Source organism: Neoarius graeffei, chromosome 17, assembly GCF_027579695.1.
Source record: "Neoarius graeffei isolate fNeoGra1 chromosome 17, fNeoGra1.pri, whole genome shotgun sequence".
NCBI classification, from domain to species: Eukaryota; Metazoa; Chordata; class Actinopteri; order Siluriformes; family Ariidae; genus Neoarius; species Neoarius graeffei.
This window is the reverse complement of record NC_083585.1, coordinates 53,383,214-53,409,753: the sequence shown is the minus strand read 5'-3', so window position 1 is coordinate 53,409,753 and position 26,540 is coordinate 53,383,214. Positions and strand designations below refer to the sequence as shown.

General features: G+C 42.5%; 1 protein-coding gene across 1 annotated transcript in view; it reads left to right on the top strand.

Moving 5' to 3' along the window:
- Positions 1 to 26,540, top strand: part of nbeab (neurobeachin b) — a 793,085-nt gene that overhangs the window by 176,884 nt on the left and 589,661 nt on the right. Inside the window, exons 14-17 of the mRNA XM_060943557.1 lie at positions 165 to 244; positions 5,745 to 5,807; positions 16,760 to 16,857; positions 17,284 to 17,376. Coding sequence (XP_060799540.1) covers positions 165 to 244; positions 5,745 to 5,807; positions 16,760 to 16,857; positions 17,284 to 17,376 — 334 coding nt within the window. The remainder of the gene's footprint in view (positions 1 to 164; positions 245 to 5,744; positions 5,808 to 16,759; positions 16,858 to 17,283; positions 17,377 to 26,540) is intronic.

Here is a 26,540-nt window from a genome sequence, read left to right as displayed (position 1 = left end):
AGATATTGACAGTGATCTTGGCATTAATGAGGTCCTGCCAGCAATGTGGGTACACTGGGTACTTACTGCTAGACAGCACTGTGAAACCGTCCCAGCTAGAATATGAATGAAATGTTCTCTGCTGTATTTCAGCTGACTGATTCTGGTGCTGTTTGCATTTACAGATGGACCACGTCCTTCCCAAAAGGAGATCATCTCACTGAGGGCCTTCATGCTACTCTTTCTCAAGCAGCTCATCCTCAAGGTAAGTTTACGCCTCATCGTTTTCTAGGTGTTTTGTTGCAGGTGATCATTTAAGCTGAGCAGGCCCTCTTGGTCTAGGTGTGACATTCCTTAAAACAAGCGTTCATATTATATATACAGTACTGTACAAAGTCTTAGGCACATGTAAAGAAATGCTGTAGACCAAAAATGGCTTTAAAATAATGAAATAAAATGTTTCAGTTTTAAAAAAAATACTATAAACAGTCCCAACAGCTAGCTGCTGTGTTCGGGGATCAGGTCGTTGAGGCCCCTGCCTTCGACTGCCGCCTAATCCACACTGCACCAGCCCCCTACGGCTTCCTCTGTGGGTGGTGAACCCACAGGAGCTCGGGCCCACGTCGCCGCTTCGGGCTGAGCCCGGCCCCGTGGGCAAAGGCCCGGCCACCAAGCGCTCGCATACAAGCCCCAACCTTGGGCCTGGCTCCAGGGTGGGGCCCCGGCTGCGCCATGCAGGATCGAGAGGAATCAGCTGAGGTGGCTCGGGCATCTCTTTCGGATGCCTCCTGGATGCCTCCCTGGGGAGGTGTTCCAGGCATGTCCCCCTGGGAGGAGGCCCCGGGGAAGACCCAGGACATGCTGGAGGGACTATGTCTCTCAGTTGGCCTGGGAACACCTCGGTGTTCTTCCCGAGGAGCTGGCCGAGGTGTCTGGGGAAAGGGAAGTTTGGGTTTCCATGCTCAGACTGCTGCCTCTGCGACCCGGCCCCGGATAAAGCGGATGAAGACGAGACGAGACTATAAACAGTAATCAGTAACTGATGATGAATTTTAACAAAGTCAATATTTGGTGTGAGATGACCCTTTGCTTCAAAAAAATAATAAACTAGATAGAACTCGACGCCAACGGCATCGATGGGGATGCCTCCGCCTGGTAGACTACATGCCTTATTAAGTTGTGATTTGGGGATGGACATTTGACCTCACAGTAATCTTGACCTGTGACCTTTTAACCTCAAAATCTAATCAGTTCATGTTTGTCCCCAAATGCACAAATGGTGAAAGTTTGGTGAAATTCCTTTCGTTTGCCTTGGAGATATTGTGTTCACAAGGTTTTCGGACAGACATTTGACCTCACAGTGACCTTGACCTTTGGCCTTTTGATATCAAAATCTAATCATTTCATCTTTGTCCCAAAGTGCACAAATGGTGAAAGTTTGGTGAAATTCCTTTCATTAGTCTTTGAGATATGGTGTTCACAAGGTTTGGGGATGGACATTTGACCTCACAGTAATCTTGACCTGTGACCTTTTAACCTCAAAATCTAATCAGTTCATGTTTGTCGCAAAGTGCACAAATGGTGAAAGTTTGGTGAAATTCCTTTCATTAGCCTTTGAGATCTCATGTTCACAAGGTTTCGGGACGGACGCACGCACGGACGCACGGACAGACGGACAACCCGAAAACATAATGCCTCCTGCACCTTAAGGTGGCGGAGGCATAAAAATAGTAGTCTGAGGTCCAGTGAGTGCAGTTTTATGCGGAAATGAGCTGTAGGTTTTACTGAGCATCTTCCAGAACCAGCCACAGTTCTTCTGGACACTTTGACTGTCACACTCACGTCTTCATTTTGCACCAAAACCCAGCAGCCTTCATTATGTTTTCTTTTTTCATCTGAAAGGTGCTCTCTTATGTAATATGCTGCTCAGATACAAACATTTTTTTTTTTGATAACATATAATTTTGTCCTGGAAAACGAATGTTTGGACTCTAAAATGTTTTTGTACTGACTCGATAATGTAGAAATCATAAAATAGAAATCAATAACAAAGTTTGTATGAAAAAACAAACAGGGTGCCTCAGACTTTTGCACAGTACTGTCTGTGTTTATATACACTACCGTTCAAAAGTTTGGGGTCACCCAGCCAATTTTGTGTTTTCCATGAAAAGTCACACTTTTATTTACCACCATAAGTTGTAAAATGAATAGAAAATATAGTCAAGACATTTTTCTGGCCATTTTGAGCATTTAATCGACCCCACAAATGTGATGCTCCAGAAATTCAATCTGCTCAAAGGAAGGTCAGTTTTATAGCTTCTCTAAAGAGCTCAACTGTTTTCAGCTGTGCTAACATGATTGTACAAGGGTTTTCTAATCATCCATTAGCCTTCTGAGGCAATGAGCAAACACATTGTACCATTAGAACACTGGAGTGAGAGTTGCTGGAAATGGGCCTCTATACACCTATGGAGATATTGCACCAAAAACCAGACATTTGCAGCTAGAATAGTCATTTAGCACATTAGCAATGTATAGAGTGGATTTCTGATTAGTTTAAAGTGATCTTCATTGAAAAGAACAGTGCTTTTCTTTCAAAAATAAGGACATTTCAAAGTGACCCCAAACTTTTGAACGGTAGTGTACATTTATAGTCAGATATACCTTTAACTGTTAAAACAACTGACATCATACAGATTATTTATTTCACAAATTAGCTATGAACTATGGTACCTTTTGTATGTACTTGTATACTTGAAAGTGTTTAAATATAAGTTCACCTCCTGTTCTGAGCTTAACTCCATCCACTGTATCATTTTGAAAAATGTTAAAAATATGGTCAAGAGGCTGAGGAGGAGGAGGAGGAGGAGGAGGTGGTGAGGGGCATAAACTCATAAGTCCCAAATGGTGGACTCTACATCGGCATCGGGCTTGCAAGGTTCAGGATGAATGTAACCAGTAGATGGCCAGTTGAGCCATTTTCAACCCACACTGTTAGAAATAGAGGTACAGTAGGAGTCCATTTCTGTATCCCATGGTACGGTCTACACTAATGTACCTCTTAGAGCTTATTATTGGACCTCAAGGTAACTATGTGTACCTTTTTAGCGCCAAAAAGGTACATATATGTTCCAAAGCACTATATAAAGTGTACAAATACGTTCCTTAGAGGGTCCTGCCCAAGGGACAAACCATTGTACCCCTTAGGGTGCAATAATTAACAGTTATTCCACGAAATCGAGTTGTACACGAGCTGTTGGCTGTAAGCCATATATGATGAGATTGAGTGGAATAACTGTTTTATTCTATCCACATTCACTGTATTTTGAGAAACAGAGCATATTTATTTGTATTTTTTGCAAATTCAATTAATAAAAACTTTATACAAAACATCCGACAAAATAATTTCTGCTTAGTCGGACTTCTTAAAAACCTATCGATGGCTGCACAAATTGACTTTTTAGTGTTGCTTTTTTGTAGAAAGTGCCATCTTGCTGTCGTGTTGAGGTATAGAATAGCTTTAGACATTTATTTAATTCTTCCTTGGACATTTCAGTTCTGTAATTTTCAAACTTCTTTGAGCTTTTGAACCAGTCTCAAAAAAATTCAACAAATTTTAATGCTTAAAGATGGAGAATGTAAACAACCCGGCAGAATGACAGGAGCAATTTGTGAAAAATGCTATAATAATAATTTTTAAAAATAAAAAAATATGCCTTCTTACCATCAAATACTTTTATTCCATATTTTGTTGCGCTTTTTTTTGGGGGGGGGTTGTTTTCAAGTAGAGTTTTTATTTCGTTTTTGGTTGGTTCAGCAACAGTGGCGGTTCTAGACCAAAATTACTAGGGGGGCCGAGGTGGGGCCAGTGTTTTTTCAGGGGGGCACATATAAGGAAAAAACATGGCAATATTTAAGCGTTCAAAATGTTTTGTTTAGTTTATTTAAAACCAAAACAAAATACATTGAGCATAAATACAATGAGATAAACATTCTGTCTCAATAGCCTAATCATAAAATAAATTGTGCTCAATAAATCTTAAAACCATGTTTCTCTTTTTTGTAAAATAAGATTTCTATTTTTGCATACAATGAACCTTTTATCTGTCCAATGACACTTTTTAAATTCACAGCATGAATGAATTTTCTTTTTCACAGCATGAGACTTGAATGTACAATCACTATCTTTATCTAAATCACACTGTCATCTCACTCTTTATGTACAGCAGGGGGGGAAAATAGAAAGAAAAAATAAATTCACATACAGTGGTCTCAGAATCACCCTATAGCATTCACAGCAGGCTGAAACACTACAACAACAATATTCTACGATTGTGACTCCTTGAGAAACAAATGCATCAAGGTTCAAAGCCTTGGACCTTCTGGATTCAATGCTGAGCACACCAAGATTGCTTAGACGCTCCTCACTAATGGTGGATCGGAGGTACCGTAGGTCTTCACCAGTTTCAAAGTGGAGAAACGCCGCTCACAAGAGGCAGATCTCACTGGGAGTGCCACAGCTATTTTGCATAGTCTAAAGAGCTCAAAAAATACTTCTTTATATGGCTCAGTGAAACGTGTCAACGCTACTGTATCTGATGGCTTTTCAATCAAAAAACTTCGGACGTGACAGCTGTTATCACTCACGTCCGAAGTTTACAATTCGCGCTGCTGCTGGTCTTTCTGCTGCAGGTAACAGTGTGCGTGTAGCGCTTTAAGGAGTCCGTGTAGAACACTCCGTCATGTCAGTTCCGATCTTCGAGCCAGCGCACGTCGAAATTAATAAATCTTATTATCTGTTCAGCACAGGGGCCACAACAGGGGCCAGGAGCAATTTTACAGGGGCACTGGCCCCCTCTGGCCCCCGTTTAAAACCGCCTATGTTCAGCAACACATTCTGCCATTTGTTTTTTCTCTACTCATGGTATATGAGCTGATATCCTAGTAGTAGAGTAGCCAAATCAGAGCACATGATTGCTCATATCCATGTGTGAATGTGGAAAGAATGATACTTTATTTTCTGAGAGTGCACTAAATTCTGATTTTTATAAATTTGGTAAGGATTCAATATTAACATCAACATTGATGTTTTTTATCACAGTACAGTCATATCAATTAGTTCACAGCTCAGAAAACACGTTTAAGTGTGCAGCATCAGTTTAAAGGCGCAAAATATTTAACCTTCATCCCAGAAACAAGGAAACGTACAGTTTGGTACCTTTATTGTTGAGAGTCTGCCTGTGCAACCTATTTTTTAATAAAAACTGTAATTAGATTTGTGTTGACATTATTTATAGGCAGAATGACTTTGATAATTGTAGGTTTGTGTACATCATTGAATAAAATTGCAAAATCACAGACCCTCTGGCTATACTACACATCCCACAGACCACACTTCCCGGGCTCCACTGTGAGAATTGTGGGCGTAAAGTACTCAATACTCTCCTTAAACTTCTTAATTTATTCTTTTCAACAACAATCCTGCCAGAAACATGTGAATGATCACGACTGATTATGTGAAGAATGCTCCGAGTAAAGTGTCAGTCTTCTTTTGGGAAATGTCGTGAACTTCGGGCTGCATGCTTCAGGGAATAATCTGACCTGGTATTTGTACCTGCTGCTATCATCATAAAGACTGTCCTGTTCTCATCCCAGGACTCTTCTTCTACAATCCATTGTACTCTGAACTCAATAAGATCCAGGTTGATTTTCCAGAATTGTAAATAAAACATGTTCAAATGCTTCGTTTCTTTGTTTCTTCACAGGATCGTGGTGTGAAGGAGGATGAACTCCAGAGCATTCAGAATTATTTGCTGACTATGAATGAGGTGAGTCTACTCAGACAAGTTTCCTATCATGGCAGGACAGAACGGCCTCACTGTAGCACATCATACAGTCTATAACTTTTTTGTAATCACGTGACCATTATGACGTGCGAAATTCAGATGGAAGGCAGGAAGTGAAGAATCTAAATATGTCACAGATTAGAAATGCAGGAAAGTGAGTGCATAGAAGTGTGGGATGAACCTGCATCCAGCAGATATTGTCAAAAAAAAAAAAAAAGATCACATGTATTGGATGTGTCCATACAGAATGAAAAGCAATTTTTTTCCCCATGACTTGACCAATTTGGCTGGTGTGGATGGAGGAGATCAACATTATAAATTACTTCATCCTCCAGACCTCCTACTAAACAGCTAGCCAGATGAAGGCATACAAGAGTTTAGAGGTTTACAACTGTTTGATGTGTGGCTAGGTCCTTGACCTTGGAACCAAAGTAGCATTGAACGATGGCCATCTTGTTTTGCTTGGGTGAGTAAATGTGCTTGAGAATGACTGACTGTCTTTTTTATAGTGCTGTTTCAACTCCGGCAGCTTAAATAAAACAAATAGCAATATGATAGCTTATTAATGTCAGCCCTGCGATAACCTGGCGACTTGTCCAGGGTGTACCCTGCCTCTTGCCCATAGTCAGCTGGGATAGGCTCCAGCTTGCCTGTGACCCTGTAGAACAAGATAAGCAGCTACAGATAATGGATGGATGGATGGATGGATGGATAGCTTGTTAATCAATACTGCAAGACTACAGAACAAACACCCAGCGGTGACATCAAAGAACGTTAACAGTAGCTTCGTGTTGTTTAGTAACTGTCTTTAGTTAGTGTTTGGGGGAAGTAAGGGTTGTGTCAGAAAGGGCATCCGGAGTAAAACCTATGCCAACTCAAGTATGTGGAACAGATCTGCTGTGGCGACCCCGAACGTACAGGATCAGCTGAAAGAAGAAGAAGAAGAAAGCCATCTAATCATTAGAGAAGCAGCTTTGGGACTTGTTCGAGTCCCTGCACCAGCAGGAATTGCTGAAGTGCTTTTGAGCAAGGTACCTAACCCCCAACTGCTCCCCAGGCTGCTCTGGGTATGTTGTACATAGCTCTGGATAAAGGTGTCTGCTAAATTCCATAGCCAGCATAAATACAAAGACAAAAATCAAAGCCAAAGTCGCTCCCATGCCAGTACCTGGTCTTCACAGGCAGTCTCCAGTCCAAGTGCTAACCAGGCCCTTCAGGCACAATCTCTGTTTCTATAGCCCTTGGCCTCTCTCGTATTACACAGCTAGGGTTACAGTGGGGGGTTTGACTCCCTACTCACATCAGTATTGCGGCGTGCCTCGCCAGATGGCAGTATGTACCAGTTTTGTGATGGTCTTCGTTACGACCCAACCACGAGTAGAACTCATGACCTCCTGATCAAGAGGCGGATACTGTAGCAATGCAATACATCTTTTTCTTTTTTATTTCTCTTCCTCTTATATTGTCACATGCACTCTGTCATGTCCAACCCATGTTTCAACCCATGTTTCAAGTCAAGGGCTTTTCCAGTTCAAGGTCATGCCTTTTGGGCTTAAAAATGCTCCTGCTACTTTTCAAAGGTAGAGAGAGTTCTGGGAAAGCCCTGATAAAAGCGGTCTTGTCCTTACTGTCTTCACTCATCCTAACTTGCCAGTATCCACTATTCAAGTTGAGTGTAGAGAACACTTTTGCACCACCAAGAGACTCCAGGATCTCTTGCACAGTGGGGACTGGGTAAGCATCTGAGTGGGTGGTTGAGTTTACCTTGCGGTAATCCACACAAAAATGGTATCCACCAGTTTTCTTTGCTATCAACATGACTGGAGAAGGGCATCCACCTTAGCACGGTGAAATTAGCGCTAGTGACACTTCCATTTTTTTTTCCAGCTGCTGACAAGTGGCGAGAAACAGGTAAACCTTCTTTCCTCCTCATTTCAACAACCAGGGGTTTGTCGGTTCCTTTCTCCTGCTGATGACCGTAGAAGACTCCTTTGGTTTGAACATAGGGTATGACTACGGATATTTTTGCTAGCAGGAAAACGTGAAGGCACACAGTGAAGAGTAGCAGACCGACTGACACCTTACAGCACGTGCCATCTTCCTTTGAAATGGGATCACATCATTTCCGAAGAACAAAAGGGGCGACCTTTGACGCAGTGTGACTGACACATTAAAACATGGGTTGGACATGACAGAGTGCATGTTAGATTAGATTAGATTAGATTAGATACAACTTTATTGATCCCTTAAATCCCTTTCCTATAAGAGGAAAAGAAAGAAAAAAGAAAAAGATGTATTGCATTGCTACAATACGCTAACCACTAGGCCAGCTACAAAGACAAAAATAGGTACCCAATGGGTCCATGTGGCTACTGCTTATAAATAAAATAGCTTTCTGATCCATACATGTCAACCTATACGGAATGTCCGTATTTTATACGGATTTGATTCAATAAACGTAGTATACGGGCGTATAAATAAAGTTATACGGATTCTTTAAAAAACTTCAATATTTATTTAGAGCTATAATCAATTCCCACGATGATAAAACAGCGCATAACATTCATTTACAAACGTACTGTACTGTACACCACAAAACGCACAAACAGCCAGTAAAGAGTCTTATGAAATTGCGCGTTATCTTGTGGTAGCAAGACTTCGTTCCACTTTTGATCATGTGCACACCGCATTGCGAGAATCCCGCTAACCGGGAAGTAACATTTTGTCTGAAACGCGTATTTCCACCTGAGCGACTTTCACTAGCGACTGAAAAGATTCTGAAAGGGCACTCCGGCAAGATCAACACAGACACTTGCTGTGACATGCAGCCTCATGAGGTATTGGTGCAGACTGCTAAAAACGCTGTCATGGAGTACAATTCAGAACATTAGAGTGACACTTTGTGTTTTTGTCGAACATTGGAGCTTTGTATTCATTCTGAATGTTTATTGTTATTAATATTGAATAAAAAGTAACTTGGATATATCATTGTTAATTATCATTCAAATTTTAGGTAAATTATTTTAATTTGCATCTTATACGGATTTTATAAGGGAAATACGGATTTTGGAGGTTGGTTATACAGGTTTGATTGACCAAAGGTTGACATGTATGCTGATCCCATGTCCCTACAGTAAATATAGCATATATATTTACTCTATGAGGCAGCAGCCACAAAAATGAAGCGTAATCCAAAAATGAACAATTTTTTAAAAATCACAGTAGTAAAATATACCAAGTGTCTGTACTTTATATTATTCTACTCTTACCTCTTACAGTTTTCGAAACTGAAACCTCCAAACCAAGGCTGACATACACACGCAGTCGCCATGACCCAAACTCTTATTTCCCAGAAATGGCCCGGCGCTAGAGCTCAGTGGTCTCAATACTCTTTTTGACAACTTTCCGTAACAACTCGGAAGTGCGTCACATCTCCATCACACTTGGTCCCACTGGCTGAAGAAGGCGAGGAAAGGAGGACAACCTGGAGTATATTTTAAAATAGGAACGCACTTTCCCTTGGTAATAAGCATAAACATGTCTGAAAGCGATTTCTTTAGTCTAGTCCACTTATTTTGAATGGTGAACCGAACTGTAGACTCACAGGTCATTTTAATAGGAGCACCTGTATGCACATGCACAGTGTGCTATTGTTAGACTCATTCTTACAACACGAAGACAAATTGGCTCTGAGGCAGTAGCCACAAATAAAAAAAAAACACTGACAAAAATATTGCAGGAAACATAGCTAGCTGCATCTGCCATCTTATCACCCTGTGGTGTTTGTCCTACAGCTAGTATTTCATAGTTTTAGCAAGCTAGCTCTTTCCCGGCAACTAACTATCTGGCTAAGTGGTCACTGCATACACGAGCATTGTCAAACTCCGTTCCACCAAACTTAAGACGGAGATTTTTGATTCACGTCTACTGACGTTTCTCTCTGAGTTTTTTAAACTTCTCCCCTTTAGGTACAGTTATTTTTTAGGACTTAAAAGTAGCCCCTGTTTTTTTTTTTTCTTTTTCCTGATCAGTTGGAACAGCTGTAAACACTGCAGTGTTGAGATCGTTACCAGTTTGCATAGGCGCCAACTTCATGTCAGCGTTGGGGGGTCAGAATTATGTTCTTGCACCGTGACGTCATGACGTCGGCAGTGTATGTAGTTGAATATCAAAGACTCAGTTGTAAGTCATTTTCATTCATTACTATTCACCGTTGCAAGTGGGAAGCGCCCATTTTAACGATAACTTATTATGATGCATTAAAAAAATCTCACGACTTTAAACATTGTATGAAACACAATTTATTCAATAAACAAATTTAGTTTAATGCAATTTTCTTTGAGATGAATTCGGCAGACAACTGACAAGAATAGTGCAAAAAAAAAAAACGTGCACCATACTCCATAAAAAGGCTTAAGCGCGTTAAACTCATATAGCCGCATCGGCTTTAACACAGACTTCAGTGTCCAAATTCTGCACAACATGATCACCTTCATTGCTGGTGGCTGCCGGGTCCGTGTTATACGGACCCCCCCCCCCCCCCCCCCCCCCCCCCCCCCGCCGGCCTATTGGTTCGGATAATCCACTTGTCCATTTTGCTTCATTTCTATGTTCACTGTTCAGTGAAAACGGTTGCGGGAGGCCACACAGAACTTTTCGCCTTAGTAGTGCTGCCTTGGTTGCTACGCAACGAACCATTTTATTTATGTTTTTTTTTTTTTTTTGCCTGGGCCGCGTAGGCCTAGTGCTATGCGGTGTAAATTTTGCAGATCACTCACTGCCAACCATTGGAATATTGCAAGCGGAAAAGGGGGCGGGTCATGTCCGATCATAACATTTTAGGTGACGTTTCTATAGATTACTTATTTTGCATTCAAAGCTAGGCTATTATTTGTTTAGTTGGTTTCAATCGTCAGTTAACATGAATTCATCTGTACTGTTTACTACTTTTTCACGTTTCATTATTGGGGTGTTTTTGCCCCCCCCCAACTTTATCTTTGGGGGGTCAAAAAGGTCCGTGCCCCCCTGCAGATGGCGCCAGTGCCAGTTTGTCTTGAACCTGCCTTTAGTTGCCAATGATCCGTCTGGAAAGTGTGCTGGTTTATGAAAATCATATCATATGCAAAGAACTTATGATGCAAACGTGTGTTTTTTTTTTTTTTTTTACAGGCAATTCAAAAATCATTATTAAAAATTTATAGAGGATCAAAACTAGGAAGTGCAACCAGGAAAAAAGAACAAGGAACACAGAAAAATGATACAGACATGCCTGATAAGAGCGAGGGGCAAAACCAAGAGGAAATAACGAGAAAAATGTATCAAAGGCTTGATGCGGAACATATGGACGCAATCAGGTCACGCACCAATCACAGGACGGGGCGGAGATGGGACGAAACCAAAACAGCAGCACATGGAATAAACTCAAAATTGTTATTATTACTGTATTGTTCAAACAGTTACCTCACATTTGGATCAGATATAGGCAAACTAGGGTTGAAATCATTTTTCAGTTCCTTGAGGTAAAAAAAAAAGAAAGAAAGTTATTTTAAATACTATAATTCATACGGACAAACATAATTCCAATTAGTAAATCAACTTGGGGGAACAAAAAGTGGAAAAAGTTCAATTTCTTCCTGATACTGTGAGAGAACTTGCATCATGTTTACTCTAAAGTGAGAGCACAAAGCCTGACAGACTTAATTAATGCTTGTATTGAGGTTAACGCCTGCATTAATGAATGCTTATTTAACCTGTAATAAACGCTATAAACTCATGGATTAACTTAAATGATCTTGGTGGTTAGTTAAAGGAATTAATGCTTCCTTCTGAACACTTTTACTACTTTAGTTTAACATTAATTTAGCTCATGGAATGTTAATTCCATCTGTGACAAAGTCCAAATAAATGATCGTTAAGTTCAGCTCCAGTGTGATACCTGGTGATAAAGTTGACGTTAATGTAAATGCGATGCAAATTTTAAACCCTACTATTCAGGCGCATTATAAATGATGTGAATTAGCATTCTAGAATATATTAACATAATAAAACAAGTGTTTATTACAGGGTGATTTGGTGTATTCGTGTGTCCAGGAAATAAGAGACTATCCCTGTGTCTGAAATCATTCACTCGTTCACAACTCCCTCCTCCCTTTATAGGGAATTACTATATAGAGGACTATATAGTGAGCTCATTGGTAAAATGGAAAAAAAAAAAAACGCTTTCAGACACTAGTCCGTCATGCTGGTATTTACATCATGACTGTCGCACAATTAAAACATGCCAGATCAGTCGGCTGGTGGGTTTCCAAAATAATAAATACATGCATGTATTTTTGTGATAAATCCATATTATACTGAGTGCTAGGGTGGTCCCGAAATCTCATCTCATCTCATTATCTCTAGCCGCTTTATCCTGTTCTACAGGGTCGCAGGCAAGCTGGAGCCTATCCCAGCTGACTACAGGCGAAAGGCGGGGTACACCCTGGACAAGTCACCAGGTCATCACAGGGCTGACACATAGACACAGACAACCATTCACACTCACATTCACACCTACGGTCAATTTAGAGTCACCAGTTAACCTAACCTGCATGTCTTTGGACTGTGGGGGAAACCGGAGCACCCGGAGGAAACCCACGCTGACACGGGGAGAACGTGCAAACTCTGCACAGAAAGGCCCTCGCCGGCTGTGGGGCTCGAACCCGGACCTTCTTGCTGTGAGGCAACAGCACTAACCACTACACCACCGTACTGCCTGGTCCCAAAATGTATGGGAAATTTTTTTTTTTCCCAAAACATTCCGACCACCCTACCATTTTTTTATATAGGCTAAAAGAAGGCAGCAAGCAAAATTTCAGAAAAATTGGTTAATATTTAGAGGTGCCACACGAGGTTGCAAATCGGGTTAAGCCATTAACATTAGTTGAAGCGTAGACTGTTGCAGAGAAGATCTCAAACCCCCAAAAAGTCATAGTTCTAGAGGAAATATGCCACTTCTATGAAAAAGAAGAGGCAGGAAGAGTTTATAGACTGATAGAAGGTTAACTTTCATGCACTAAGGGGTTCTTAAACAATGAGCACTGATCGTAATATGCTGATGAAGTTGTGAATGTTTTTCTTTCTATGTTTTTCAGATGGCTAGCAACAGTAATACAAGTAGTACCGGTGGTGCAAAGCACAAAACCAGAAAGGACAATTATGTTTGGTTAATTGGTCCCACTTCCAAGGAACTGTCTGGGAGAAAGCTTCCTTCTGCTAGGGAAGTCCTTACCCTTACGGAAATCTACCATGGTTTACTATGGTTTTACCATGGTTTTTATGTAGTAACCATGATTCTACCATGGTATCTCATGGTTATTCTAAGTACTATGAACCAACCATAGTATTACTATGGTTCATCCATGGTAGTAACCATGGTTCTACTATGGTATTTCATGGTGATTCTAAGTACTATGAACCAAACATAGCATTACTGTGGTTTATCCATAGTACTGCAGTAGCTGTGGTAGCATCATAGTTGTATATGTAATAGGTCATAGTAACTACGAAATTAGTTTAAAAAGGGATAGTATGGTTTTTGAAAGGATGCACTAACTGTAGTATTACCATGCTTTTGTCCAACAGTCAATGCTGTAGAGAAGGATCTCGATTAACAGCCCAGATACATTAACATTTACTTAGAACCTAAAAATTTAAGTGAACATTGAGGTAAAATGCACCATGGTTTTCATGGTTACCCAAAAAAACCATGAAAACCATGAATAACTATAAACCATGGTAAAACCATGGTTAGTTTTCATAGTAAAACCATGGTTAATTTTCATAAGGGTAGTGTGTTCTTTTATCTCCACAAGATACCATAATACCGAAGGGTTTAGAAAATCACAGACAAGTAATAGCTATTGTTATTTTGAACACAGGAAGTTATATTACTGTACTGTTTGTATTAATATGAAACAGTTAATAAGCCACATTATTTTATATTGTGTCTTGAGTGAAAACTTTAATGGCTTTGTGGCACCTCTAAACATTGTTCAATCTTAACCAAATTTTGCACAATAACTTCTTTTAGGCAATGTAAAAAAAAAAGGTAAGGTGGTCGTAACAAAATCCTAAAAAAAAATTTTGGGACCACCCTACTGAGCGCATTTCCCACATTAATCAACACAAAGTACCTGCATCTTTCATTTTTTTTTTTTTTAATGAAGGCTAAATACTTTCTTCTTTGCTGCTGCTTTTTATTAAATCAAATTTGAGACTTTTAATTTGATTTCTTTCAGCGTGACCGCAATGCATGATGGGATATATCGCTTTGATTAGTGACCATCGGTTGTACACTACTTTTTGTGATGCATTGTGGGATACTTTTAAGTGCACTATATAGGGTGTAAATAATCTTCACTATCGTTTCAGACAGCACTACAAAATGGCATCCTCACTATCTAGTGCCCTACATAGTGAGTAGGGAGCGATTTCGGACACAGGGTTTGATTTTGTAGTTTGTTTTTAAACAAACAAGAAGAAAAGGTTAATCTTTGAGTATCATGACTGCTAATGCAGTATTGTTACTACTTCTTCAACTACATTACATTGCATTAGAGGCATTTACCAGACGCTCTTATCCAGAGCAATGTACAACATACCCAGAGCAGTCTGGAGAGCAGTTGAGGGTTCGGTGCCTTGCTCAAGGGCACTTCAGCCATTCCTGCTGGTCCAGGGAATCGAACCAATGACCTTTTGGTGCCAAAGCTGCTCCTCTAAACATTAGGCTATGGCTTCCCCCATATTACTACCACTACTACTACTATGACTACTACTACTTATTATTATTATAATAATAACTAGAGGGACACTCGGTAGAGTCCATACTTCCACCAAGCCACATATTATCAACATCAAAATCAAATCACTTGAACCTAGGATGATACTAAAGCCTTCCACCAAATTTCATCCAAATCCATTCACTACTTTTTGAGTTACGTTGGGAACAGACAAAAGAATGCTGGATCCACATATATATCTGGATTTGAATCAAAATCTAGTCTATGTTCCTTGGCCCATGGAACACCTTTCCTCCAAATTTCATCAAAATTTGTTCATTAATTTTTGAGTTATGTCGCGAACGGACAGACAAACTATGTAGTAGTAGTGCTATTTGTAGTAGTATTGCATTTCTAACTCATAGCAATTGTAATACAGTACAACTACGACAAAAGTCTTAGCCCCCTTTTTTTTATACAAACTTTGTTATCGATTTCTATTTTATGACTTCTACCGTACATTATCAACTCAGTACAAAAACATTTTAGATTCCAAACATTCATTTTCCACCACAGAATTAAATGTTACAGAAAAATGTTTGTATCTGAGCAGCATATTGCATCAGGGAGCACTTTTCAGATGTAAAAAGAAAACATAATGAAGGCTACTGGGTTTTGGTGCAAAATTTAGAAGCGAGTGTGACAAAGTGTCCCGAAGAACTGTGGTTGGTTCTGTAAGATGCTCAGTAAAACCTACAGCTCATTTCCTTATAAAAACTGCTCTCATTGGACCTCAGACTACTATTTTTTTTTAATGCAAAGAGTCATCTCCCACCAAATATTGACTTTGTTTCATTTATTATGGCTTACTGATTACTGTTTATACAGAGTCTTGCAAAAGTATTCATCCCCCTTGTTGTTTGTCCTGTTTTGTCGCATTACAAGCTGAAATTAAAAAGGATTTTTGGAAGGTTAGCACCATTTGATTTACACAACGTGCCTACCACTTTAAAGGTGAAAATTTGTTGTTTTATTGTGACACAAGCAATAATTAAGATGAAAAAACAGAAATCTGGAGTGTGCATAGGTATTCACCCCCTGAAGTCAATACTTTGTAGAGCCACCTTTTGCTGCAATTACTGTACAGCTGCAAGTCTCTTGGGGTATGTCACTATTAGCTTAGCACATCTAGCCACTGGGATTTTTGCCCATTCCTCAAGGCAAAACTACTCCAACTCCTTCAAGTTAGATGGGTTGCGTTGGTGTACAGCAATCTTCAAGTTATGCCACAGATTCTCAATTGGATTGAGGTCTGGGCTTTGACTTGGCCATTCCAAGACATTTAAATGTTTCCCTTTAACTCTTTACCCCTTAAAGCAGTTGCTACAGCCACCCTTGTATATGTATATACTGTTCACCCTGAGAACATATTTACAAGAAAAAAAGTCTAAAGACAAGGTTTTGTCAAGGTTTTAGACAAGGCATCATATGTTGTCATTATGGGATATACACAGGGTTGTCATATGTCGTCATTAAGGGGTAAAGAGTTAAACCACTCCAGTGTAGCTTTAGCAGTAGGTTTAGGGTCATTGTCCTGCTGGAACGTGAACCTTTGTCCCAGTCTCAAACCTCTGGCCGATTCAAACAGGTTTTCCTCCAGAATTGCCCTGTATTTAGTGTCATCCATCTTTCCTTTAGTCCTGACCAGCTTTCCTGTCCCTGCAGATGAAAAAAAAAAAAATCCCCACAACATGATGCTACCACCACCATGCTTCACTGTAGGAATGGTGTTCTCAGGGTGTTAGGTTTGCATTTCTCTTTCCAAACTACAGCAACCATCTAAAAATCCATTTTAATTCCAGCTTGTAATGCAACAAAACTGGACAAATACCAAGGGAGATGAATACTTCTGGAGGACATTGTAGTATTTTTTTAAAATATTGAGACATTTATTTTCATTATTTTTAACACCATTTTTGGTCTGCAGCATTTCTTTACATGTGCCTAAGACTTTTGCACAGTACTGTAGTTAGTAGTAGTACTTGTATTACGACTAGTACTACTTTTACTACTAGTAATACAGCACTACTACTTTTATTACTATCGCTATTATTGTTACTACTACCACCATGTCTGCTTTCAGCACTACTAATGCTGCACTCTTCCCCTGTGTAGGACGAGAACCTCCACGACGTGCTTCAGCTGCTCGTGGCTCTGATGTCAGAACATCCTACATCAATGATCCCAGCCTTCGACCAGAGGAACGGCATCCGGTGAGTTAAACTGCCTTTAATCCTTTCTCGCACCATGAAGGATTTCCTCCACGAAGCATGAATTATTCACCTTCATCTCCATAAGAATGTTCACATATTTCCATTTTTATTCTGTTCCTGACGAACAGCATCGAGCTTTTCCCCATGTGTCTAGGAAATGAAATGTGAACGGATTTGATGAAGTTATTCCCCTGGGGAGGTGTTGGCTTTCATACATATTGCTTGATATTGCTGTTAGGAAACAATTTTGTGTCATTATACACCTTTTGTGTATTATGGCATTTCTTTCATTTCATCTGACAGCTTCCACGCTGCTGTCTCTCTGCTTGTGTTTTGTGCAGAATCACAGACACTTTATCACAGATTCCCAGCACTGCTTAACCATGTGCATTTTCTTTGTGGTGTTTTCATGCTGATGTTTTGTAGAGTGGTCTACAAGCTGCTGGCATCGAAGAGCGAGAGCATTCGCGTGCAGGCGCTGAAGGTGTTGGGCTACTTCCTCAAGCACCTTGGTCACAAGTTAGTAAATCTCAGATTTGTTCACATCGTATCAATAATGTGGAAATTACACGCTTCCATAAAGCTGCTTTTACACTGGCAGCAGGAACAAGTGGGCACACTTTCCTTCATGTTTACACGCTCACTGTCTATCGGTGGCAAACTGGAAGTCCGACAGGTAAACACAAAGTGTGCATGTGCAAATCAGTGATCAGAAGTGAAAGGGTTTTTTAGCTTGTTTTTACCGTAGCTTGTTTTATTGTCCTCTTGCTGCTTGTTTCTCTGTTTAAACGCTCGGTGATTTGGCGGTAAATCGGCTCATTGCGGCTCGATTTCTCCAAATCCACCTGGGTATCTATATCTCTGCAAAACTAGATGAGGGTAAGAAGTACTTCTTTAGTCCAGTGATGACTGCGATTGGTCTGGGAATTGCTTGACTCCATCGTTTAAAGGTGGAGAAGTTTGACAAGGAAAAGCACTCAAAAAGAACAGACTGTTGAATTTACCTCGAAGCAGTCTTGTCTGGATGATAAATGACCCGGATGAGTGCTATCGCGTACGCGTAAGCCCTCCGACTTGCCACAGATTATGTTTAGACAGTAAGGGCCTCTGCATGCTCTTGCGACAAGGCTTTCGCAGATAGCTTTTCGCAGACAGTTGTAATTTATCGTTGAGCGGGGAGTAATAGGCGTGCGCGATGTTATTCACCGCCACAACGCAAGGGGGCACGAAGTCGCGAAATCGCTAGGAGTAGTTGGTGGGTGTGGTTAGTGGAGTGTTTATCCTCCGGTTACAACCCCGATTCCAAAAAAGTTGGGACAAAGTACAAATTGTAAATAAAAACGGAATGCAATGATGTGGAAGTTTCAAAATTCCATATTTTATTCAGAATAGAACATAGATGACATATCAAATGTTTAAACTGAGAAAATGTATCATTTAAAGATAAAAATTAGGTGATTTTAAATTTCATGACAACAACACATCTCAAAAAAGTTGGGACAAGGCCATGTTTCCCACTGTGAGACATCCCCTTTTCTCTTTACAACAGTCTGTAAACGTCTGGGGACTGAGGAGACAAGTTGCTCAAGTTTAGGGATAGGAATGTTAACCCATTCTTGTCTAATGTAGGATTCTAGTTGCTCAACTGTCTTAGGTCTTTTTTGTCGTATCTTCCGTTTTATGATGCGCCAAATGTTTTCTATGGGTGAAAGATCTGGACTGCAGGCTGGCCAGTTCAGTACCCGGACCCTTCTTCTACGCAGCCATGATGCTGTAATTGATGCAGTATGTGGTTTGGCATTGTCATGTTGGAAAATGCAAGATCTTCCCAAAAAGAGACGTCGTCTGGATGGGAGCATATGTTGCTCTAGAACCTGGATATACCTTTCAGCATTGATGGTGTCTTTCCAGATGTGTAAGCTGCCCATGCCACACGCACTAATGCAACCCCATACCATCAGAGACGCAGGCTTCTGAACTGAGCGCTGATAACAACTTGGGTCGTCCTTCTCCTCTTTAGTCCAAGTGACACGGCGTCCCTGATTTCCATAAAGAACTTCAAATTTTGATTCGTCTGACCACAGAACAGTTTTCCACATTGCCACAGTCCATTTTAAATGAGCCTTGGCCCAGAGAAGACGTCTGCCCTTCTGGATCATGTTTAGATACGGCTTCTTCTTTGAACTATAGAGTTTTAGCTGGCAACGGCGGATGGCACGGTGAATTGTGTTCACAGATAATGTTCTCTGGAAATATTCCTGAGCCCATTTTGTGATTTCCAATACAGAAGCATGCCTGTATGTGATGCAGTGCCGTCTAAGGGCCCGAAGATCACGGGCACCCAGTATGGTTTTCCGGCCTTGACCCTTACGCACAGAGATTCTTCCAGATTCTCTGAATCTTTTGATGATATTATGCACTGTAGATGATGATATGTTCAAACTCTTTGCAATTTTACACTGTCAAACTCCTTTCTGATATTGCTCCACTATTTGTCGGTGCAGAATTAGGGGGATTGGTGATCCTCTTCCCATCTGTACTTCTGAGAGCCGCTGCCACTCCAAGATGCTCTTTTTATACCCAGTCATGTTAATGACCTATTGCCAATTGACCTAATGAGCTGCAATTTGGTCCTCCAGCTGTTCCTTTTTTGTACCTTTAACTTTTCCAGCCTCTTATTGCCCCTGTCCCAACTTTTTTGAGATGTGTTGCTGTCATGAAATTTCAAATGAGCCAATATTTGGCATGAAATTTCAAAATGTCTTACTTTCGACATTTGATATGTTGTCTATGTTCTATTGTGAATACAATATCAGTTTTTGAGATTTGTAAATTATTGCATTCCGTTTTTATTTACAATTTGTACTTTGTCCCAACTTTTTTGGAATTGGGGTTGTACTTATAATGACTAGAACTGGAGTCGTATAGATGTACGTACTTCCTCACTTCCTCGATCAACCGCTCTTCGTGCTGCTCCATCTTCGCTCGTGTTTTTAAAAATGGCGGTCGTGAAAACAAACCAAACCGGGAAAGTAGGGAAGCGGAAGTGCGTGTACAGCGGATGTAGAGTGGACCAATCAGAGCCCTCTTGTCTGCGACGCTGTCTGCGAGGCTTCTGCGGTGGTCACAATTTTTGGGAGGTGCGCGCAGAGCGTCTGCGAAGGGGGGGGGCTACGCAGACGTCGTCTGCGACGCCATCTGCGAGGACTGGGTTGTCAGCATAAATTGGCCTTTAGGAGGAGCAAGTTGCACCCAGAACAAGATGTTCAGGAACAAGTTGCACCACCTCGTAAAGTGGAGCAAGTTGCACCCACCAGTGTCAAATTGTTCTGGAACAAATCGTGTTTAGATGGGCAGTTGGGCCAGGGCAACTTGTTCCAGCGCAGGTGCCCATGTAAAAGCAGCTTCAGATACAGTACATTCATGTTCTGAGTCTCATAATAACCAATATGGATTATTTTATACATCTTTCTATAGATAGATAGATAGAAAGAAAGAAAGAAAGAAAGAAAGAAAGAAAGAAAGAAAGAAAGAAAGAAAGAAAGAACAGGGGTTCTCAAACATTAGTGATCCCCCCCGACTGTAACAGGTGTACTTTGAGGCCCCTCCCCAAAAAAAGATAGATAAGCTATTATTATTATTATTATTATTATTATTATTATTATTATTATTGGGCTGTTTTTTATTGTTGTGTATTATTGTATTATTACAATGTTAGACAACACAGTCTGAAACTGAAAATGTTCAATTTTGCCCTATGCCCTTTTAAAAATTTCTGGATCCAGATGCAGTTCCGGATCACCTCCAAAATTTAAGTTCTTCATTGGGCCAAGACACATATCTAGTAAAATTTTCATGAAAATCCGTTTGTATGTTTTTTCTGCAAAGTTGCGAACAAACAAACACATGAACGAACAAACAAACTCTCCTGGAGTACCGGAGGTAGTGTTAACGAATGTCTCAGTGTGACATAGGAGCCTGCTTTGTTTGGCAGAGTTCTCAAATTCTCGGCTCAGTTTTAGTTAAACACAGCCTCAGGTCATCCTCAATCTGTGTGCGATTACGATATTTAGTTTTGAGTGCAGTCAGTTTTGAAAAGCCTGCCTCACACAGGTATGTTGACGTGAAAGGTAGAAGAATTTTTAAGGCAGCATCACAGAGCTGGGGGTCCTCCTGCATCAGTGTTACCCAGAAGGATGTAAGAGAACAGGTGCTAAAAAGGTGCTTCAGCCTGCTGTCACTCTTCAGCTCAATAAGCTGCTCTTGCATTTGCAGTGACAAATTGTTTGTGGTGCAAACAAATGGGTCCCGAACCCATGAAAATGACCGGTAGCCCTCCTTGAAATAAGAAACTAACTGCCACTTAAGCCCAGACAGGTGATTTGCAGATGATTGAAAAATAAAGAAATCACTGCCGCGTGCCTCAGTGATGAAGTCTGTGAGGCTGGGGAATGTCACAATTTCTGACAATTATGTGGTCATGCCAGAGGACAAGGTTTTGGATGAAAGCATCCACTCTGTCAGCAAGGACCAACACATTGGAACCTCGGCCTTGCAATGACAGACTCAAACTCTTCAGTCTGTCAAATATGTCAGCCAAATATGACAAGGAAGCTAGCCACAGGGAATCATGGAGGTGTTTGGCCAGTTCTGAATTGCTTTCGGTCAAAAACAACTTCACCTCTTCTCGCAGCTCATACAAGCGCTGTAACACTCTCCATCTGGAAAGCCAGTGAACCTCTGTGTGCAAGATCAGCTGTTCATGCCCAGAACCCATTTCCTGACAGAGTACCCCGGATAACTGTGAGTTCAATGGACACGACTTAATGTAATTTATCATCTGAACTGCCTGTTGAAGTACAGACTGGAAGAGCGTTGGCATTTTTTTAGCTGCAAGTGCCTCGTGATGGATATGAAAGCTGCAATGGTACGAGCTCAACTTGATTGCACAGTGGTGTGTTTCTGATGCCTGTGATCTCTTACTGTATGTACTTGAGAATGTGTCTATAAAAGTTCCTTGCTGAGATTTCAAATAATAACTCCTCTCCATTTTCATTGGCTGGACTGAAGACGAAGATGTGCATAATTTGTTGGTGCAACTGTAAACCAGCCCCCTGCATTTGCCACTGAGCGGTCTGTGACCACACGCCCCACTCGCTGAGTGTCCGCGCCCCCCAGTTTGAGAACCACTCACCAAGTGTCCGTGCCCCCCAGTTTGAGAACCACTCACCAAGTGTCCGTGCCCCCCAGTTTGAGAACCACTGCTGTAGAGATAGATAGATAGATGGATAGATAGATAGATAGATAGATAGATAGATAGATAGATAGATAGATAGATACTGTATATGGATAGATACTGTAGATGGATGGATCTATAGATGGATGGATGGATGGATGGATACTGTAGATAGATACTGCAGAAAGAGAGATATACACTGTAGATAGATAGATAGATAGATAGATAGATAGATAGATAGATAGATAGATAGATAGATAGATAGATAGATAGATACTGTAGATGGATGGATCTATAGATAGATAGATAGATACTGTATATGGATAGATACTGTAGATGGATGGATCGATAGATAGATAGATAGATAGATAGATAGATAGATAGATAGATGGATATTATAGATAGATAGATAGATAGATAGATAGATAGATAGATAGATAGATAGATAGATAGATAGATAGATAGATAGATAGAGTGGTGGTTGAAAGTTTGTTAACCCTTTTGGAATTTTCTATATTTCTGCATAAATATGACCTAAAACATCATCAGATTTTCAAACAAGTCCTAAAAGTAGATAAAGAGAACCCAGTTAAACAAATGAGACAAAAATATTATACTTGGTCATTTATTTATTGAGGGAAATGATCCAATATTACATATCTGTGAGGGGCAAAAGTATGTGAACCTTTGGTTTCAGTATCTGCTGTGACCCCCTTGTGCAGCAATAACTGCAACTAAACGTTTCCGGTAACTGTTGATCAGTCCTGCACACCGGCTTGGAGGAATTTTAGCCCATTCCTCCGTACAGAACAGCTTCAACTCTGGGATGTTGGTGGGTTTCCTCACATGAACTGCTCGCTTCAGGTCCTTCCACAACATTTCGATTGGATTAAGGTCAGGGCTTTGACTTGGCCATTCCAAAACATTAACTTTATTCTTCTTTAACCATTCTTTGGTAGAACGACTTGTGTGCTTAGGGTCGTTGTCTTGCTGCATGACCCACCTTCTCTTGAGATTCAGTTCATGGACAGATGTCCTGACATTTTCCTTTAGAATTCGCTGGTATAATTCAGAATTCATTGTTCCATCAATGATGGCAAGCCGTCCTGGTCCAGATGCAGCAAAACAGGCCCAAACCATGATACTACCACCACCATGTTTCACAGATGAGATAAGGTTCTTATGCTGGAATGTAGTGTTTTCCTTTCTCCAAACATAACACTTCTCATTTAAACCAAAAAGTTCTATTTTGGTCTCATCCATCCACAAAACATTTTTCCAATAGCCTTCTGGCTTGTCCACGTGCTCTTTAGCAAACTGCAGATGAGCAGTAATGTTCTTTTTGGAGAGCAGTGGCTTTCTCCTTGCAACCCTGCCATGCACACCATTGTTGTTCAGTGTTCTCCTGATGGTGGACTCATGAACATTAACATTAGCCAATGTGAGAGAGGCCTTCAGTTGCTTAGAAGTTACCCTGGCGTCCTTTGTGACCTGGCCAACGATTACATGCCTTGCTCTCGGAGTGATCTTTGTTGTGTCGACCACTCCTGGGGAGGGTAACAATGGTCTTGAATTTCCTCCATTTGTACACAATCTGTCTGACTGTGGATTGGTGGAGTCCAAACTCTTTAGAGATGGTTTTGTAACCTTTTCCAGCCTGATGAGCATCAGCAACGCTTTTTTCTGAGGTCCTCAGAAATCTCCTTTGTTTGTGCCATGATACACTTCCACAAACATGTGTTGTGAAGATCAGCCTTTGATAGATCCCTGTTCTTTAAATAAAACAAAGTGCCCACTCACCCCTCCTTGAACTGCCACCTTATTGTGGTGGAGGGGTTTGTGTGCTTGAATGATCCTAGGAGCTATGTTGTCGGGGGCATTATGCCCCTGTCAGGGTTTCCCAAGGCAGACAGGTCCTAGGTGACAGGCCAGACTAAGAGCAGTTCACCAAAACCCCTATGGAGAAAAATCCGAGGACCGTGACGTCGCCCGGGATGACGCAGCCGGGGCCCCACCCTGGAGCCAGGCCCGGGGTTGGGGCTCGTATGCGAGCGCTTGGTGGCCGGGCCTTTGCCCATGGGGCCCGGCCGGGCTCAGCCCGAAGAGGTGACGTGGGCCCGACCTCCTGTGGGTTCACCACCCACAGAGGTAGCAGTAGGGGACTGGTGCAATGTGGATTGGGTGGCAGTCGAAGGCAGGGGCCTCGACGACCTGATCCCCGGACACAGCGGCTGGCTGTTGGGACATGGAATGTCACTTCGCTGGGGGGGAAAGAGCCTGAGCTTGTGCGGGAGGTTGAGAGGTACCGGCTAGAGATAGTCGGGCTCACCTCCACGCACAGCTTGGGCTCTGGAACCCAGCTCCTCGAGAGGGGCTGGACTCTCCACTTCTCTGGAGTCGCCCGTGGTGAGCGGCGGCGGGCTGGTGTGGGCTTGCTTATAGCTCCCCAGCTCAGCCGCCATGTGTTGGAGTTTACCCCAGTGAACGAGAGGGTCGCCTCGCTGCGCCTTCGGATTGGGGAGAGGGCTCTTGCTGTAGTTTGTGCCTATGGCCCAAATAGCAGTATAGAGTATCCGGCCTTCTTGGAGTCCCTGGGAGAGGTACTGAGGAGTGCTCAGACTGGGGACTCCATTGTGTTACTGGGGGACTTCAATGCTCACGTGGGAGATGACAGTGACACCTGGAGGGGCGTGGTTGGGAGGAACGGCCTCCCCGATCTGAACCCGAGTGGTGTTTTGTTATTGGACTTCTGTGCTAGTCACGGTTTGTCCATAACGAACACCATGTTCGAGCATAGGGGTGTCCATAAGTGCACGTGGCACCAGGACACCTTAGGTCGGAGGTCAATGATAGACTTTGTAGTCGTTTCATCTGATCTCCGGCCCTATGTCTTGGACACTCGGGTGAAGAGAGGGGCTGAGCTGTCAACTGATCACCACCTGGTGGTGAGTTGGATCCGCTGGCGGAGGAGGAAGCTGGACAGACCTGGCAGGCCCAAACGTATGGTGAGGGTCTGCTGGGAACGTCTGGCCGAGCACTCTGTCGGGGAGGTCTTTAACTCCCACCTCCGGGAGAGCTTTTCCCAGCTTCCGAGGGAGGCGGGGGACATTGAGTCTGAGTGGACCATGTTCTCTACCTCCATTGTGGACGCGGCTGTTCGGAGCTGTGGCCGCAAGGTCTCCGGTGCCTGTCGTGGCGGCAATCCCCGAACCCGGTGGTGGACACCAGAAGTAAGGGATGCCGTCAAGCTGAAGAAGGAGTCCTATCGGGCCATGTTAACCTCCAGGACTCCCGAGGCAGCTGACGGGTATCGGCAGGCCAGGCGTGCTGCAGCTCGGGCAGTTGCGGAGGCAAAAACTCGGAACTGGGAGGAGTTCAGGGAGGCCATGGAGAAGGACTATCGGTCGGCCTCGAAGAAATTCTGGCAAACCGTCCGGCGCCTCAGGAGGGGGAAGCAGTACTCTGCCAACACTGTTTACAGTGCGGGTGGGGAGCTGTTGACCTCGACTGGGGACATTGTCGGGCGGTGGAAGGAATACTTTGAGGATCTCCTCAATCCCACCGTCATGTCTTCCACTGAGGAGACTGAGGCTGATGACTCAGAGGTGGACTCGTCCATTACCCAAGCCGAAGTCACTGAGGTGGTTTGCAAGCTCTTCGGTGGCAAGGCACCGGGGGTGGATGAGATCCGCCCTGAGTATCTCAAGTCTCTGGATGTTGTGGGGCTGTCTTGGTTGACACGCCTCTGCAACATCGCGTGGCGGTCAGGGACAGTGCCTCTGGAGTGGCAGACTGGGGTGGTGGTCCCTCTTTTTAAGAAAGGGGACCGGAGAGTGTGCCCCAATTATAGGGGAATCACACTTCTCAGCCTCCCAGGGAAGGTTTACTCCAGGGTACTGGAGAGGAGAATTCGACCAATAGTCGAACCTCGGATCCAGGAGGAACAATGCGGTTTTCGTCCTGGTCGCGGAACACTGGACCAGCTCTATACCCTTCATAGGGTGCTCGAGGGTTCATGGGAGTTTGCCCAACCAGTCCACATGTGCTTTGTGGATCTGGAGAAGGCATTTGACCGTGTCCCCCGTAGTATTCTGTGGGGGGTGCTTCGGGAGTATGGGGTTCGGGGCTCTTTGCTAAGGGCTGTCCGGTCCCTGTACGAACGGAGCAGGAGTCTGGTTCGCATTGCCGGCAGTAAGTCAGACCTGTTCCCAGTGCATGTTGGACTCCGGCAGGGCTGCCCTTTGTCACCGGTTCTGTTCATAATTTTTATGGACAGAATTTCTAGGCGCAGCCAGGGGCCAGAAGGAATCCTGTTTGGGAACCACAGGATTTCATCTCTGCTTTTTGCGGATGATGTTGTCCTGTTGGCTTCTTCAAACCAGGACCTTCAGCATGCACTGGGGCGGTTTGCAGTCGAGTGTGAAGCGGCTGGGATGAGAATCAGCAC